The following is a 17,653-nucleotide window of genomic DNA, read 5'->3' on the forward strand; positions in this document are numbered from 1 at the left end:
AACATTTGTTTCAAAATTTTAGCAAATGGATCTCTCTGTACTTTTCTCCGTTCAGCTTTGCCTCGATCCTGACTAGTCTCCCAGTCCCTGCCACTGAAAAACATCCCCACAGCATGATGCTGCCACCACCATGCTTCACCTTAGGGATGGTGCCAAGTTTCCTCCTGACGTGACGCTTGGTATTCAGGCAGAGTTCCATCGTGGTTTCATCAGACCAGAGACTCTTGTTTCTCATGGTCTGAAAGTCTTTAGGTGACTTTTGGCAAACTCCAAGCGGGCAGTCATGTGCCTTTTACTGAGGAGTGGCTTCCGTCTGACCACTCTACCATAAAAGCATAATTGGTGGAGTGCTGCAGAGATGGTTGTCCTTCTGGAAGGTTCTCCCATCTCCACAGAGTGACTATCAGGTTCTTGGTCACCTCCCTGACTAAGGCCCTCCTCCCCCGATTGCTCAGTTTGGTCGGGCGGCCAGCGCTAGGAAGAGTCTTGGTGGTTCTAAACTTCTTCCATTTAAGAATGCTGGAGGCCACTGTGTTGTTGAGGACCTTCAATGGAGCAGAAATGTTTGGTATCCTTCCCCAGATCCGTGCCTCGACACAACCCTATCTCGGAGCTCTACGGACAATTCCTTCTACCTCATGGCTTGGTTTTTGCTCTGACATGCACTGTCAACTGTGGGACCTTATATAGACAGGTGTGTGCCTTTCCAAATCATGTCCTATCAATTGAATTGTAGACGTTGTAGAAACATCAAGGATGATCAATTGAAACAGGATGCACTTGAGCTCAATTCCCAGTCTCATAGCAAAGGGTCTGAATACAGTATCTGTTTTATATTTTTAATACATTTGCAAACATTTTCTAAACTGTTTTTGCTTTGTCATTATGGGGTATTGTGTGTAGTTTGCTGAGAATGATTTATTTTTCCCCGATTTTAGAATAAGGCTGCAATGTAACAAAATGTGGAAAAAGTGGAGGACAGCTGGCTTCAGGAAGGCCTCACCATATCATTTGAGGAAAACTTTCTCTCTGTATTTGTGTTTTTTGTTTTTAATGCGTTGGTTGTTTCGTGTAAAGAAGAGAGAAATGAAATAAATGGTCTACATCTAAAGAAAAAGGAAGTCCTCACCACTGTATCTAGCACAGAGCACACATTTGGATTTCTAAACAATAGAAGTTCTTATTCAATTGTTTAACAATGACGTACAGGATATTTGGACCTTCTATCTGTACCAACAGCTGCATGTTAGAATATTGAAGGATTCTATCACATCTGTGTTGACAGTTAATAATGCAGCAAATAATTTGTTTTAATAAAGTTTTTTTTTTCAATGGATGTCATAGTGAAACCCTATTTTTCTCTGTTGAACATGATTTCTGTGATGGTTCATATCAGGAAGGTTTAATACATCCTCTATCAGCTCTATTCCCTGCCTCTTACCCCCAACCCTATCCTGAACCGTTTTCATAAAGCGTCTGACATGAGGGCCGATCTAGGATCAGTTCGCCCCTGCCCATTCATTATAATTGACATAAAGCATATCCAATGAGTGCTGATCTAGGATTCGATTGCCCCTGTCCAGTCATTATAATTGAAAAAGCAAAACTAGATCAGCACTCCCAATCAGATGCTTTGGATCTGATTCCGATTTAGGAAGTTATGCCTTTTTTACGCCCTTCTCAGTAGTTGGTATTCAGACTTACCATATGAAGGTGCATAATTGGCTTTGCAGGTGTGATTCTTTTGTGTGCGCTGAATAAATGTAATTCAACCACTAAAATCCGCTGGCCAACAGATGTTCTCATTGAGTTTTAATTCAGAAAGGTTTTCAGGTCATTTATCTTAAGCCGTGATCCCTTTTAAATACCGTGTATCTTCAATTAGAATTTTGTCGACAGACTAGAATACATTGAGAGAACGAGTTCAGAAACGGTTCAGAAAATAGGGGTAAATGAAATTAAATCCATATCCCTATTTTCTGAACCTGTTCTCTCGATGTATTCTAGTCTGTCGACAAAATTCTAAATATTGCGCCATGGGTTTGGTTCAAACTGTTACGGCTCAGTCTGTGCCCCAGCTCCATAACGATTTAATTAGCCTGCATCCATTTTTTTGGTAACACTTTACTTGACACCTAGCATCAACGCGTTATGACACGGTCATATTCATGTCAATATGTCATAACAGCGGACAACTTGTCCATAATATCGTCATAACACTGCCATAACCCATATATTTACACCTGTTGTGACACATTGCGTTATTTTATGGCTGGTTAAGACGCCTACATAAGAGATTGGACTCGAGTTAATCAATGTGATTTGTCCATAAATATACAGGTATACCTCTCAATGGTTGCAGAATCTTGTCTATTTTTGCTAACTTTTTATTGAAATTTCTTGTGGTAAATTAATTGATATCTTTAAGGATATGAATATCAAGTATGTCTACTTCACCATCAGGCCATTTTATAGGTAAACTACAAGGTCATGTAAAAATTGTCTTTTAACAATCCAATACATAAGGTACACTTATCATAATTGGGTTTAAGTCCAAAGAGGATAGAAAATGGATCAAGATCTTCAATGAGACTGTGCAGGGATCCAGATTTGCAGATTTAAGAGGTCATTTTAGTTATTGGCATACATTGACACTTTCGTTTTCAAGCCCTGGATTTCTAACCCCCAGAATTGGGGCCTTTGTGAATACAACCTCATGGCCCTAACCATGTTACCTCCTCCCAACTGGTGTCTCCTGGGACATGGTGGTTTTTCATGCAAAGGCATGAAAAAAACGTCTCGTTGTTACAGAATATACTGACTGACAACAGTTAGAAATATAAACTAGCAATTCAGAGTATAGTCTGCTAGAAACGAAGAAGAAGACATTTTAGCTAAATTTGGTGTTGGGGGTAGGATCCAGTGACTGGTTTTCCATTAAATGCTCCAAGACAGCAGGTGGCGCTATTGTACTGCAATCTGTTTTTCACCGATCGCGTTGTGTAAGGAGCACACCGTCCATCGTTGTTTACATATGTTATAGATTAGATCTGCTAGACCAAAGCAGACAGAAGTTTCAACATTTATTTGATCGCCAATATGTCCAAACTACAGTTGCTGAATGTGTTCGTCGCTGAGCGTTTATCCGCGGCTGCTGTGGAGATATTCGGGGCCGTAGAGAAGACCATTGCAGAGTTTCAGGAACTCATCTTATGTTCAGCAGAGGAGAACGAGCGTCTACGGAGGCTGTTGGCCATGGTTATCAAACCAGAGATAAAGTTACACAGAGTTGGTGTGTATAGCGAGCTACAGTTGTGATACGATATTTGTATATTTAACGTCACTAGACTAGATAATTCAGATGGCACGTTGTGATATGCGCACTCTTAGCCCAATATTATACATTTGATCAATTATTTATTTCATTAACTAATAAAACGAGGTTTAAATAGCCAGTAGATGCGACATGTTCGCTTACAGCTGCACTAGGGTCGGACAGGCTTCCTACATAGATTAAGACCCCGTGGAGGGATGACAATTCGGAGTACAACGCATTTCTCAACTCTGGATTGAGATACATTTTTCGAGACATATCTCGCAGAAGCCTGTCCAAATTTACTGCAGCTGTAAACACGCGGGTTGGATATGCTGGCTGAGGTCTGAAGGGTATTCCATAAATCAAATCAAATCAAATCAAATTTTATTTGTCACATACACATGGTTAGCAGATGTTAATGCGAGTGTAGCGAAATGCTTGTGCTTCTAGTTCCGACAATGCAGTAATAACCAACAAGTAATCTAACTAACAATTCCAAAACTACTGTCTTGTACACAGTGTAAGGGGATAAAGAATATGTACATAAGGATATATGATGAGTGATGGTACAGAGCAGCATAGGCAAGATACAGTAGATGGTATCGAGTACAGTATGTACAAATGAGATGAGTATGTAAACAAAGTGGCATAGTTTAAAGTGGCTAGTGATACATGTATTACATAAGGATACAGTCGATGATATAGAGTACAGTATATACGTATGCATATGAGATGAATAATGTAGGGTAAGTAACATTATATAAGGTAGCATTGTTTAAAGTGGCTAGTGATATATTTATATATTTACATCATTTCCCATCAATTCCCATTATTAAAGTGGCTGGAGTTGAGTCAGTGTCAGTGTGTTGGCAGCAGCCACTCAATGTTAGTGGTGGCTGTTTAACAGTCTGATGGCCTTGAGATAGAAGCTGTTTTTCAGTCTCTCGGTCCCAGCTTTGATGCACCTGTACTGACCTCGCCTTCTGGATGATAGCGGGGTGAACAGGCAGTGGCTCGGGTGGTTGATGTCCTTGATGATCTTTATGGCCTTCCTGTGACATCGGGTGGTGTAGGTGTCCTGGAGGGCAGGTAGTTTGACCCCGGTGATGCGTTGTGCAGACCTCACCACCCTCTGGAGAGCCTTACGGTTGAGGGCGGAGCAGTTGCCGTACCAGGCGGTGATACAGCCCGCCAGGATGCTCTCGATTGTGCATCTGTAGAAGTTTGTGAGTGCTTTTGGTGACAAGCCAAATTTCTTCAGCCTCCTGAGGTTGAAGAGGCGCTGCTGCGCCTTCTTCACAATGCTGTCTGTGTGAGTGGACCAATTCAGTTTGTCTGTGATGTGTATGCCGAGGAACTTAAAACTTGCTACCCTCTCCACTACTGTTCCATCGATGTGGATAGGGGGGTGTTCCCTCTGCTGTTTCCTGAAGTCCACAATCATCTCCTTAGTTTTGTTGACGTTGAGTGTGAGGTTATTTTCCTGACACCACACTCCGAGGGCCCTCACCTCCTCCCTGTAGGCCGTCTCGTCGTTGTTGGTAATCAAGCCTACCACTGTTGTGTCGTCCGCAAACTTGATGATTGAGTTGGAGGCGTGCGTGGCCACGCAGTCGTGGGTGAACAGGGAGTACAGGAGAGGGCTCAGAACGCACCCTTGTGGGGCCCCAGTGTTGAGGATCAGCGGGGAGGAGATGTTGTTGCCTACCCTCACCACCTGGGGGCGGCCCGTCAGGAAGTCCAGTACCCAGTTGCACAGGGCGGGGTCGAGACCCAGGGTCTCGAGCTTGATGACGAGCTTGGAGGGTACTATGGTGTTGAATGCCGAGCTGTAGTCAATGAACAGCATTCTCACATAGGTATTCCTCTTGTCCAGATGGGTTAGGGCAGTGTGCAGTGTGGTTGAGATTGCATCGTCTGTGGACCTATTTGGGCGGTAAGCAAATTGGAGTGGGTCTAGGGTGTCAGGTAGGGTGGAGGTGATATGGTCCTTGACTAGTCTCTCAAAGCACTTCATGATGACGGAAGTGAGTGCTACGGGGCGGTAGTCGTTTAGCTCAGTTACCTTAGCTTTCTTGGGAACAGGAACAATGGTGGCCCTCTTGAAGCATGTGGGAACAGCAGACTGGTATAGGGATTGATTGAATATGTCCGTAAACACACCGGCCAGCTGGTCTGCGCATGCTCTGAGGGCGCGGCTGGGGATGCCGTCTGGGCCTGCAGCCTTGCGAGGGTTAACACGTTTAAATGTCTTACTCACCTCGGCTGCAGTGAAGGAGAGACCGCATGTTTTCGTTGCCGGCCGTGTCAGTGGCACTGTATTGTCCTCAAAGCGTTTGAGAACTCATGGTCCAATGACTGTATCTATAGTAGACCCACGTGTCTCGCGTCTGAAGCTATCTACATCCTAGTCCTGGTTGTACCCATTTGTCCCTCGTCTGAAGCTATCTACATCCTAGTTCTGATTGTACCCATTTGTCCCTCGTCTGAAGCTATCTACATCCTAGTTCTGATTATACCCATTTGTCCCGCGTCTGAAGCTATCTACATCCTAGTCCTGATTGTACCCATTTGTCCCGCGTCTGAAGCTATCTACATCCTAGTCCTGATTATACCCATTTGTCCCGCGTCTGAAGCTATCTACATCCTAGTCCTGATTATACCCATTTGTCCCGCGTCTGAAGCTATCTACATCCTAGTTCTGATTGTACCCATTTGTCCCGCGTCTGAAGCTATCTACATCCTAGTTCTGATTGTACCCATTTGTCCCGCGTCTGAAGCTATCTACATCTTAGTTCTGATTGTACCCATTTGTCCCTCGTCTGAAGCTATCTACATCCTAGTCCTGATTATACCCATTTGTCCCGCGTCTGAAGCTATCTACATCCTAGTTCTGATTGTACCCATTTGTCCCGCGTCTGAAGCTATCTACATCCTAGTTCTGATTGTACCCATTTGTCCCTCGTCTGAAGCTATCTACATCCTAGTTCTGATTGTACCCATTTGTCCCGCGTCTGAAGCTATCTACATCCTAGTTCTGATTGTACCCATTTGTCCCTCGTCTGAAGCTATCTACATCCTAGTTCTGATTGTACCCATTTGTCCCGCGTCTGAAGCTATCTACATCCTAGTTCTGATTATACCCATTTGTCCCGCGTCTGAAGCTATCTACATCCTAGTTCTGATTGTACCCATTTGTCCCGCGTCTGAAGCTATCTACATCCTAGTCCTGATTATACCCATTTGTCCCGCGTCTGAAGCTATCTACATCCTAGTTCTGATTGTACCCATTTGTCCCGCGTCTGAAGCTATCTACATCCTAGTCCTGATTATACCCATTTGTCCCGCGTCTGAAGCTATCTACATCCTAGTCCTGATTATACCCATTTGTCCCGCGTCTGAAGCTATCTACATCCTAGTTCTGATTGTACCCATTTGTCCCGCGTCTGAAGCTATCTACATCCTAGTTCTGATTGTACCCATTTGTCCCGCGTCTGAAGCTATCTACATCCTAGTTCTGATTGTACCCATTTGTCCCTCGTCTGAAGCTATCTACATCCTAGTCCTGATTATACCCATTTGTCCCGCGTCTGAAGCTATCTACATCCTAGTTCTGATTGTACCCATTTGTCCCGCGTCTGAAGCTATCTACATCCTAGTTCTGATTGTACCCATTTGTCCCTCGTCTGAAGCTATCTACATCCTAGTTCTGATTGTACCCATTTGTCCCGCGTCTGAAGCTATCTACATCCTAGTTCTGATTGTACCCATTTGTCCCTCGTCTGAAGCTATCTACATCCTAGTTCTGATTGTACCCATTTGTCCCGCGTCTGAAGCTATCTACATCCTAGTTCTGATTATACCCATTTGTCCCGCGTCTGAAGCTATCTACATCCTAGTTCTGATTGTACCCATTTGTCCCGCGTCTGAAGCTATCTACATCCTAGTCCTGATTATACCCATTTGTCCCGCGTCTGAAGCTATCTACATCCTAGTTCTGATTGTACCCATTTGTCCCGCGTCTGAAGCTATCTACATCCTAGTCCTGATTATACCCATTTGTCCCTCGTCTGAAGCTATCTACATCCTAGTCCTGATTATACCCATTTGTCCCGCGTCTGAAGCTATCTACATCCTAGTTCTGATTGTACCCATTTGTCCCGCGTCTGAAGCTATCTACATCCTAGTTCTGATTGTACCCATTTGTCCCTCGTCTGAAGCTATCTACATCCTAGTTCTGATTGTACCCATTTGTCCCGCGTCTGAAGCTATCTACATCCTAGTTCTGATTGTACCCATTTGTCCCTCGTCTGAAGCTATCTACACTCTAGTCCCGATTAGCTAAACACATTTACAGTGCATTCGGAAAGTATTCAGACCCCTTGACGTTTTCCACATTTTGTTATGTTTCTGCCTTATTCTAAAAAAAAAAAATAAAATCCTCATCAATCTACACACAATACCCCATAATGACAATGCGAAAAACATATCGCTGACCAGTGAACAAGAAACTATTAAATCCCGTTTTTAGATGCTACCCCCCTCTTCAAATAATGATCTAATATGGATGCCAATGTTTTGCACTACATAGCCTATTTCCATCTGGACATTCCAAAACACTCCGTCTTGCTGAATGCCCCCCTGTCGGTTCTTCCGGGACTCAATAGCTGACAACAGACGGTTGTGAACCACAGACAGATGTGCTTGCAAAGCAGAAAAAACCCATTGGCGTCCATATTAGACTTTGATTGGGGGGGTAGCATATAAAACTGGATTTAATAGTTCTTTGTTCAAGCAGTTTCTGCAATTTCTGTTATTCAATACGTTTCAATGGGCTTTATTAGTAAAGGCCAAAATCAATATTTTATCAAATAATTGTATGTATTTTTGTGATACCTAAAGGGGTCCTACAATTAAAAATCAAATAGCTAAATGATCCATATAGTATGACCATCTTAAAACAATTCCATATGACAGCTTAGCATATTTTTACTCTTGAACTTATTTAGGCATGCCATAACAAAGAGGTTGAATACTAATTCACTCAAGACATTTCAGCTTTTCATTTTTAGTTAACTTGTAAACTTTTATCAAAACATAATTCCACTTTGACATTATGGGGTATTGTGTGTAGACCAATGACACAATCTCAATGTAATCTATTTTAAATTCAGGCAGTAACACAACAAAATCTGTCAAGGGGCGTGAATACTTTCTGAAGGCACTGTAGCTTTGGACTTGGGACACATTCTGCTAGTGGTCATTGGACCATGAGTTATCTCGAATGCAGCCACTATGAAATGCCCAAAGACCTCGTCACTAATTCATGAAATAATGAATGACAAGTCTAATATTGGAATAGCGCACCCTGAACATAACTTTGGTTGGCCAACATTGCTCTGTTGAATCATGCTGTAGCTAGTGTAGTAGACCATTCAACAAATCCTCTTGTTTTTAAGCACAAAGAGGCCTTCCAAACAAAATCACAATTTTTAGTCATTCAAAATATTGATTGAATATATTTGTTTCCCTCCAGACTTCCAGCTACTCACTCCAGTCGTTCCCCCTGAGCAGCAGAACTGTGATCAGGAGTGGAGCCCCAGTCTGGGGCAGGATGACCCAGAACCCACACAGATTAAAGAGGAACAACAGAAGCTCAGACTCAGTCAGGAGGACCCACCTCAGCCCTCACATCTTTACCAAAACCAAACTGTGGATGACGAAGAGAGGAGCGCTCTACCTATCATCATAACTGAGGAGATCAAAACAGATCCTGATGTAGAGGACTACAGAGTACCACAACCAACCAGTGATCAGCCCCTCTCAGTTCATCCAGACTGCTCTGCTGCAGTGGAGAAACTATATCAGTGTAAACAATGTGGCAACAGCTTCACACGTAAGGGACACTTGACCATCCATTCAAGGATACACACTGGGGAGAAACCTTATCAGTGCAAACAATGTGGTAGATGTTTCAATGTTATGAGTAACCTGAAACAGCATATGAGAATACACACAGGACAGAAATCTTATCAGTGCAAAGACTGTGGCAAATGTTTCAGTCGGAAGTGTGACTTGGACAGACACACAAGGATACACACAGGGGATAAATCTTTTCAGTGTGAAGACTGTGGCAACGCTTTCAACCAGAAGATAGAATTGACATTGCATATGAGAATTCATAGAGGACAGAGAACATACAGCTGTCCTGTATGCAAGAAAAGTTACATGGAATTAAGCCATTTAAGACGTCATCAGAGCGTTCACACAGGGGAGAAACTTCATCAGTGCAAAGAATGTGACAAATGCTTTAGTTATAAAGGAAGCTTGAAGTTGCATATGAGCACTCACACAAACGGGATACATAATATCCCTGCAATGAGTGCAGCAAAAGCTTAAGCCTGAAGTGAATCTGAAGTGAAAACAACAAATTATACTTTATCATTGTGGATTTCTTGTTACATCCAACTTTAAATTAATGTTATATTTTCTGGCACTAGACAAAAATGAATTGAGTTGTGTGTGTGGACGAGGAAGTATCACTCAGTGTCATCTTTTTAAGATGAATCTAGCTCTCACTTTCAGGGACCTACCCTCCAGGACACTGCTGGCTTCAGGATGTCCTCACCACTGTATCTAGCACAGAGCACACACTTGGATTTCTAAACAACAGGAGTTGTTATTCAATTGATTAACAATGACATACAGGATATCTTCTATCTGTACTGATGGCTGCATGTTAGCATATTGAAGTAGCCCATCACATCTGTATTGACTCAATACAGCAAATAAACTTTGTTTTAATAAAGTTGTTTTTTTCAATGGATGTCATAGTGAAACCCTATTTTTCCCTGTTGAACATGATTTCTGTGCTGGTTCATATCAGGAAGGTTTAATACATCCTCTATCAGCTCTATTCCCTGCCTCTTACCCCCAACCCTATCCTGGAACAGCATTCCTAAACTCTCAGACGCTTTGTCCATACAGGCCCTGTGTCAATTTTACCTCATGACTGGTGTCTCCTGGGACATGGCTGAAAGTAAATCTGTGCCTTTGTTTGAATTATTGGGTCACAAAAACCTTTGTTGGGTAAAGGTCAGGCTGTAAAGGACTTTGTGAACCATTACCTTATACTGACAGTGGCTTCCTGTGAAAACTGTGAGCTTTTAAATGTAGGTCAGTGGGATATTTGACAGGCCACATTCCTAAGGAACACCAGCGTCATGGAGAATCCTCAACATTCCGATTTGGCCCTATTTGGTCAATGCCTCCTAATAATCTCCAGTCATTTATCAATCAATAAGAACTGAATTTGAACTAGTACTGGCCGCTTAACATTTGTCTGGGTGACTTTTGTCGGAACCGGTAGTTTCCTCTGTTCCCTGTGTTTCCAGGGCAGATCTGGGTCTGTGTTTGTTATCATAGGCTGTGATAATTGCTCCTCAGGCTCCCACCAGTACAAACTAAATGAAGGCCTCTGAAAGGAAGGCCAACCCGAAATGAAGTCCAACTGAAAGGAAGGCCTCTGACAGTTGTGGCCAGAAACATTGTTTTAAATTAGATTCATGTAAGCAGGCATTGTTCGTGTGCCAATGGTGGAAATGCCAGATTAATTTCAGAGAGAAATGGGTCAAGAAAACAGAGAGAGGAGCTGGAGGGTATAGGACTCTTTTATTACTAGTTTTCAGAGTGGAAATATGTAGGAGAAAAATTCCCTGAGGTCTATCATCTAGTTTTCAAAGGGGCCAGAGACCGTAATAGATGACATAGGCCTGCTAGCAGAAAACAATAGACCCTAGATATGATCACTGGGAGGGTAAATACAAATATAGCTAGCAGACATGATACACATTACAAAGGAATAACATGTAGGCCCTATCTGAAACACTACAGACGAAAGTACTACAATTGTTGCATACAACAAACATAATCAAATGTTGCCATAAAAATACTTACTGTAGTACTTATTTCTCAAGTACTGATTCAAGTACTGCATTGAAACACGATCTTGATGACAATCCAAAGTCCCAGTTTTATCTGACAGCCTTTCAGCGTCAGTGGCAATTGAGGAATACTGTCAGTAGAACAATGGTCAATTGGTCGATTCAGGGTCCTCTGACTATGATGGAGGGTATCCACAGCTTTTTCAAGCCATTCTTGGGCAGCTATAAAGAGAGACGTGAGCCACTAGATTATGGCTATCAGGAAGGCGATCGCTGCCACGGGACAAACAGAGTGGATACCAAAGGACAGACTGCATGTGATCGTATCTGATCACATCTCTATGAACCCACTCTAAACCAGAACCAGAACAGAGCTCGAACCGAAGTCATTCAGCTCACATCTCTGGCCCAGTCCCCAAGTCCAAAAACTTCACTCTGTATATTATCTGTACAGATGATGTATTGCCTTTACAGCGCTGACACAGCAGAGGAATCTTTCCATAAACAGATGTGTGTGTGTGAGAGAGAGAGAGAGAGAGAGAGAGAGAGAGAGAGAGAGAGAGAGAGAGAGAGAGAGAGAGTTTGTCTACTGTTGGATTGAAGGGAGGGAATCCACACACTTCATAAATATTTATCTCACACATCAGTCTCTCATTTATTGGCAATAAACATCTCCTGCCTCTGACGTCTGCAGCTCATACAGGCTACGGAGGGCAGGAAGGAACATCAAGTGATAGGAGTAACTGTAGATGTATTCTAACCATGTCTGTTACATTGGGGAAGAGCGAATATGACAATGAGAATGTAGTACTTAATGTAATTGAATGGCGCCAACTTTTTGCATTTGTAATATTCATTCAATTGTAGTTCTCAGTTTTCAGCCATGGTCTACGTGACCCTGTGTTGCTAGTTGCTGCAGGTGAAGAGGAGAGGTGATGTCCTCAGGACCTTGCATAGCGGACAGACACATGCCTCTGCCTTTTTCTGTCTGGAACATTGGCTCATTCGGGAAACTGATTAAATCGATGGGACGAGGGTCGGGCCAACCACTGGAGGGAGAAATGCTGTGCTGGGATGAACATGGAGCGAGGGAGGAGGAGATGAAGGAAGACAAACACAGAAAGAGGTGGAGGGACGGACGGGGAAGTATAGGGTTGTTTGCAGAAGGGAAAGAGGCATGGACAGAAAGAGTGTGGGGAGTTGAGGGAGAGAGGCATGGACAGAAAGAGTGTGGGGAGTTGAGGGAGAGAGGCATGGACAGAAAGAGTGTGGGGAGTTGAGGGAGAGAGGCATGGACAGAAAGAGTGTGGGGACTTGAGGGAGAGAGGCATGGACAGAAAGAGTGTGGGGAGTTGAGGGAGAGAGGCATGGACAGAAAGAGTGTGGGGACTTGAGGGAGAGAGGCATGGACAGAAAGAGTGTGGGGAGTTGAGGGAGAGAGGCATGGACAGAAAGAGTGTGGGGAGTTGAGGGAGAGAGGCATGGACAGAAAGAGTGTGGGGAGTTGAGGGAGAGAGGGATAGGCAGAGTGAGAGAGAAAGATAGGAATGTAGTGTTAGTGATTGTAGTTGGCGGCTCTGAGGGCTCTGAGGGCTCTTCGCCACATGTTTTGGCTGTGCAGGGAGACCAGACGTTCCTTTCTAATGGAACCCTACAGAGCACAGGCGAAAAGCCACTCAAATCCTCTATCTAATAACATAACATAATGTGTCTGTGTGCCTGAAAAAGAGAGGATGTCAAGAGAAGTTAGGAGGGATGTTACTTTTTCTCTTTTAAATTTCAAACATATTTTTAATTGAGGACTAATTAGGTTCCAGGAAACCGGCCCTCAAGATTAAAGGAGAAAGTGGAAGTTTCACAGAGACAATAATGAGGGTATGTTGTACTTTCTCTGTGTGCTGTCTGCCCAACAGCCCAAGGCATTTCATTATCACCCTCATTCATCTAGTCATCTGATTTTCTGAACCACTTTAAATGGGGCTATGATTGTGATTGGTTTGGGGAGCACACACTGTCCTGGTTCTTCTCACTTTAGCCCAGTTTGTGCTCCACTTCTGTCTGAGGCTGCAGTAAAATGGATTTTATTACATTCTTTCTTTTTTTGAAACCGAGTTCCAAGTTCTACAAAGTTTTGGGTCCCATTTCTTATCTCCTACTCTTGTTATGACAGTGGGCAGAGCGCCCTCTTGTCTATTACACTGACCACCTGTTAATGAATGTCTATCATGTCTAAATCCTGCTGATCATGATAATAAGAATAGTGTTTTTCACTAACAAGTCTAAACTTCAAAGCTCACCTCAAGTCTTGGAGGAATACAACAAGAACATACGATTTTTTTGTTATCAAGCTTGTAACATAGTCCCACTCTCATTGAAATGTTACCCGGTCCATTTTCCCTCAGATATTTCCCTTAAAAAGAACTAACTCTTCTCTACCAGACACGGTCTGCAGTAGGACCCAGGGGCCACCGAGGCACCGACTCCACAGGGCTCACGAGCTCGTGTGTAAAGAATTGACACAGACAATTTGTTTCAGTGTGTGGAGAGCCTGAGTGAGGTGCGTGCTTAGAGGACCTATAAATTGTGAAGATGTGCATGGCATAGACAGTTCGTTTTCAACACCAGACAACTGAACTCTCATTTTCAACCACGACGGGCATAATACCGTATACAGATCCTGTGCGTACTTTATACGACTTTGGTTGGACTGCAAGGTGTCGACAGGAGAATTTGTTTCTTTCGCACATGCACAGCGACGCATGGGAGGACTTTTATGGAGTTTCATAGCTTTGGGACAGTAGAGCGCGGTTGCAGCTCCCCTTTTCCCACGGAACTCTACCTGGATGGAAACCATGTCACCACAGCAACAGAACGAGCTGAGCCGCAGGATGTCACTCACCGGCGAGTCCAAGACCAGCACGCAACATGAACACAAGAGGGTAAATTAACGTCATAGGCCAAATCATGTGTTTTTACGCACTCATTCCCGATTAATGTGTGTGATTGTTATGCGTTTCAAAACAGTGAATATACTTTTTTGGTTAAGGAGCTTATTGCAACTGTGTTGTGTTGCGCGCTCTGTGTCCCGTAGCGCACGGGCTCACACGGGGATTGCTGGTGCTATGTTCAGACTCATGGTGTTCGCAGGAGGAGGGAGTAAATTGCCGTTAAACCGAACCCTCCGGTTGTAGATACTAATCAGAATATCCATAGACAGACCCAGGAATTAGGCCTATGCAACTCAGTTATTTGCTGAAAACAGCACTACTTGTTGCATAGCCATGCGAAAATGTGACATTTCAAAAGCGTTTCAATGCTCTGAAACCATTGATCTTATGCAGTATATCAAATATGACATCTTCGTTTGAAACCTTAGGCTTTTATCATATAGCCAACTGTAGGTTATTATAGGACAATGATCAACAGTTGGAATGTATAGATTCCCCCTCCGCAGTCTTCTGAATCAGTAGCTGTGGTGTTTGTGTAAAAACTGTGGTGTTCTGTAGCCGGGTATTCCAGTCTCTGGCACCACTATAGTGTCTGGCTGCGTGGGGACTGGCAGCCTTTTGCAGTAGGCTTTACCCACTGCTCTGCTTTGTGTGGAAATATCAGCTATAAGCAAGCCTGCCATTAATACACTGACTGCTTCAGTAATTGATAGTTTTAATAACTATTTAATTTATCTGTCCAGTCACAAGACCTACAGTGCATTCAGAAAGTATTCAGACCCCTTGACTTTTTCCACGTTTTGTTACATTACAGCCTTATTCTAAAATGGATTCAATTGTTTTCCCCCTCATCAATCTACAAACAATACCCCATAATGACAAAGCAAATGTATAACAAATATAAATTGGAGATATGACATTTACATAAGTATTCAGACCCTTGACTCAGTACTTTGTTTAAGCACCTTTGGCAGTGATTACAGCCTCAAATCTTCTTGGGTATGACGCTACAAGCTTGGCACACCTGTATTTGGGGAGTTTCTCCCATTCTCCTATGCAGATCCTCTCAAGCTCTGTCAGGTTGGATGGGGAGCGTCGCTGAATAGTTATTTTCAGGTCTCTCCAGAGATGTTAGATTGGGTTCAAGTCCGTGCTCTGGCTGGGCCACTCAAGGATATTCAGAGACTAGTCCCGAAGCCACTCCTGCATTGTCTTGGCTGTGTGCTTAGGGTCGTTGTCCTGTTGGAATGTGAACCTTTGTCCCAGTCTGAGGTCCTGAGCGCTCTGGAACAGGTTTTCATCAAATATCTCTCTGTACTTTGCTCTTTTCATCTATCCCTCGGTCCTGACTAGTCTCCCAGTGCCTGCCGCTGAAAAACATCCCCACAGCATGATGCTGCCACCCTTACGGTACGGATGGTGCCAGGTTTCCTCCAGACGTGACGCTTGGCATTCAGGCCAAAGAGTTCAATATTGGTTTCATCAGACCAAAGAATCTTGTTTCTCCAAGAGGGCTGTCATGTCACCTCCCTGACCAAGGCCCTTTTCCCCCGATTGCTCAGTTTGGCCGGGGAGCCAGCTCTAGGAAGAGTCTTGGTGGTTCCAAACTTCTTCCATTTAAGAATGATGGAAGCCACTGTGTTCATGGGGACCTTCAAAGCTGCAGAAATGTTTTACTACCCTTCCCCAGATCTGTGCCTCGACACAATCCGATTTCAGAGCTCTACGAACAATTCCTTCGACCTCATAGCTTGGTTTTTGCTCTGACATTCTCTGTCAACTGTGGGACCTTATATAAACAGGTGGGTGCCTTTCCAAATCATGTCCAATCAATTTAATTTACCACAGTTGGACTCTAATCAAGTTGTAGAAACATCTTAAGGATGATCAATGGAAACAGGATGCATCTAAGCTCAATTTCTAGTCTCATAGCAAAGGGTCTGAATACTTATGTAAATGAGGTATTTCTGTTTTTTGCAAACATTTCTAAAACCTGTTTTCGCTTTGTCACTATGGGGTATTGTGTGTAGATGAGGGAAACATTTTTTTTAAATCAATTTTAGAATAAGGCTGTAACATAACATAATGTGGATAAGGTCAAGGGTTCTGAATACTTTCCAATGCACTGTATATTACTGTGTCATAATAACTGTCATTACTAATGTAGTATAGATTCCTTCCTTATAACCAGTAGTGACAGCTGATGTCATCACAGGATAGGTCCTAACTGTTTAGGTCAGCAGATTTGGCTGCTGACCAGCAGGCTAGATAACCCTGATGGGCTTAACATAAATAGGTGGTCCGTTGAGGAAACTTGATTATGCCTAAAGTCATGACACAAATCATTATCTGTACAGTTCAGAATAACATGTTATTTAGCTGTTTACTTTGAGATAGAACAGGCAATGCTTTACATTGTTGCCCATGTGCCATGTATTAACTTAATAACCAACTATTCTGGTAACCGGGGTTGGGGAGTAACAGATTACATGTAATCCGTTACATGTAAGGGATTACAACAAAACGGTAACTGTAATCCGTTAACAGCAAAAAATATTGTAATCAGATTGCAGATACTTTTGAAAAACTAGATTACTTTGAGGATTACTTTTAAATTCAGAAAGGATGTTTGCAAAACAAATCTTTGACTCTTCTCTGTTTTCTCAATGACACTCAAATCGGCATTGAAAAAAGGCGCACATTTAAGTTTGTTCCACCTGAGCGAGACTGACCACAAGTCAGAGACCACTAGGATGTCAGAGACCACTAGGATGTCAGAGACCACTAGGATGTCAGAGACCACTAGGATGTCAGAGACCACTAGGATGTCAGAGACCACTAGGATGTCAGAGACCACTAGGATGTCAGAGACCACTATGATGTCAGAGACCACCATAATGACACACCACATGTGTTTGATGGATTGCGGGACAAGAGCAGGAATAGGTTTTTGTAGGCTACAGTCCAAGCTGTGTCTTCCAATAGTGCGACTGCTGTCGGCATCCAAAGATTAACCAACTTGAATAAACACTTGGGGGTAACGATGACAGCAGTGGTGTAGTCTACAGCGATACGGATATCACTTATTATTGATATCTACATAGGGCATTGATGTGAATCACACTGCTGCTCTCTAATTTTAGATATCTGCGCCACATCTAAATGTGTATTTGAACCCAATAATGGTTGAATTCAATACGTTTAAGCTGCCTATCAGTCATTGTTTTTGAAAGCAGTGGACAGACAGTGAAAAATGTGCTCTTGCAACAGCTGCATAGTGCAGATCCAAACCTATGGACTAAAAGTGGGGATTTTATTGCTCAGTCTAATTCATGCTGGTAAAAACAATAATAATCTATAGGCCTACTGGACACATGCTCAAACTTGCACACTTTTGATAGACTTAAAAGTGGCAATCTGTAGTTGCCATTTTTGGACTTATTTTT

The 17,653-nt window shown here is 43.1% G+C and overlaps 2 protein-coding genes across 3 annotated transcripts in view; both read left to right on the forward strand.

The window, feature by feature from the left end:
- The first annotated feature begins 3,001 nt into the window (after positions 1-3,001).
- Positions 3,002-10,112, forward strand: LOC110527317 (zinc finger protein 250). Its single transcript, XM_021608509.2, has 2 exons — positions 3,002-3,292; positions 8,853-10,112. The coding sequence occupies exons 1-2, from the start codon at positions 3,100-3,102 to the stop codon at positions 9,713-9,715; spliced, it is 1,056 nt and encodes a 351-aa protein (XP_021464184.2). The 5' UTR covers positions 3,002-3,099; the 3' UTR covers positions 9,716-10,112.
- A 3,228-nt stretch (positions 10,113-13,340) lies between these two features.
- Positions 13,341-17,653, forward strand: part of LOC110528756 (rho GTPase-activating protein 20-like) — a 19,994-nt gene continuing 15,681 nt past the window's right edge. Inside the window, exon 1 of one of the 2 annotated variants that reach the window (XM_036982613.1) lies at positions 13,341-14,198. In XM_036982613.1, the coding sequence (XP_036838508.1) occupies positions 14,103-14,198 (96 nt within the window). In that variant the 5' untranslated portion in view covers positions 13,341-14,102. The remainder of the gene's footprint in view (positions 14,199-17,653) is intronic. The other variant, XM_036982612.1, reaches the window with a different exon arrangement.

Source organism: Oncorhynchus mykiss, chromosome 7 (assembly GCF_013265735.2).
Source record: "Oncorhynchus mykiss isolate Arlee chromosome 7, USDA_OmykA_1.1, whole genome shotgun sequence".
Taxonomy (NCBI): Eukaryota; Metazoa; Chordata; class Actinopteri; order Salmoniformes; family Salmonidae; genus Oncorhynchus; species Oncorhynchus mykiss.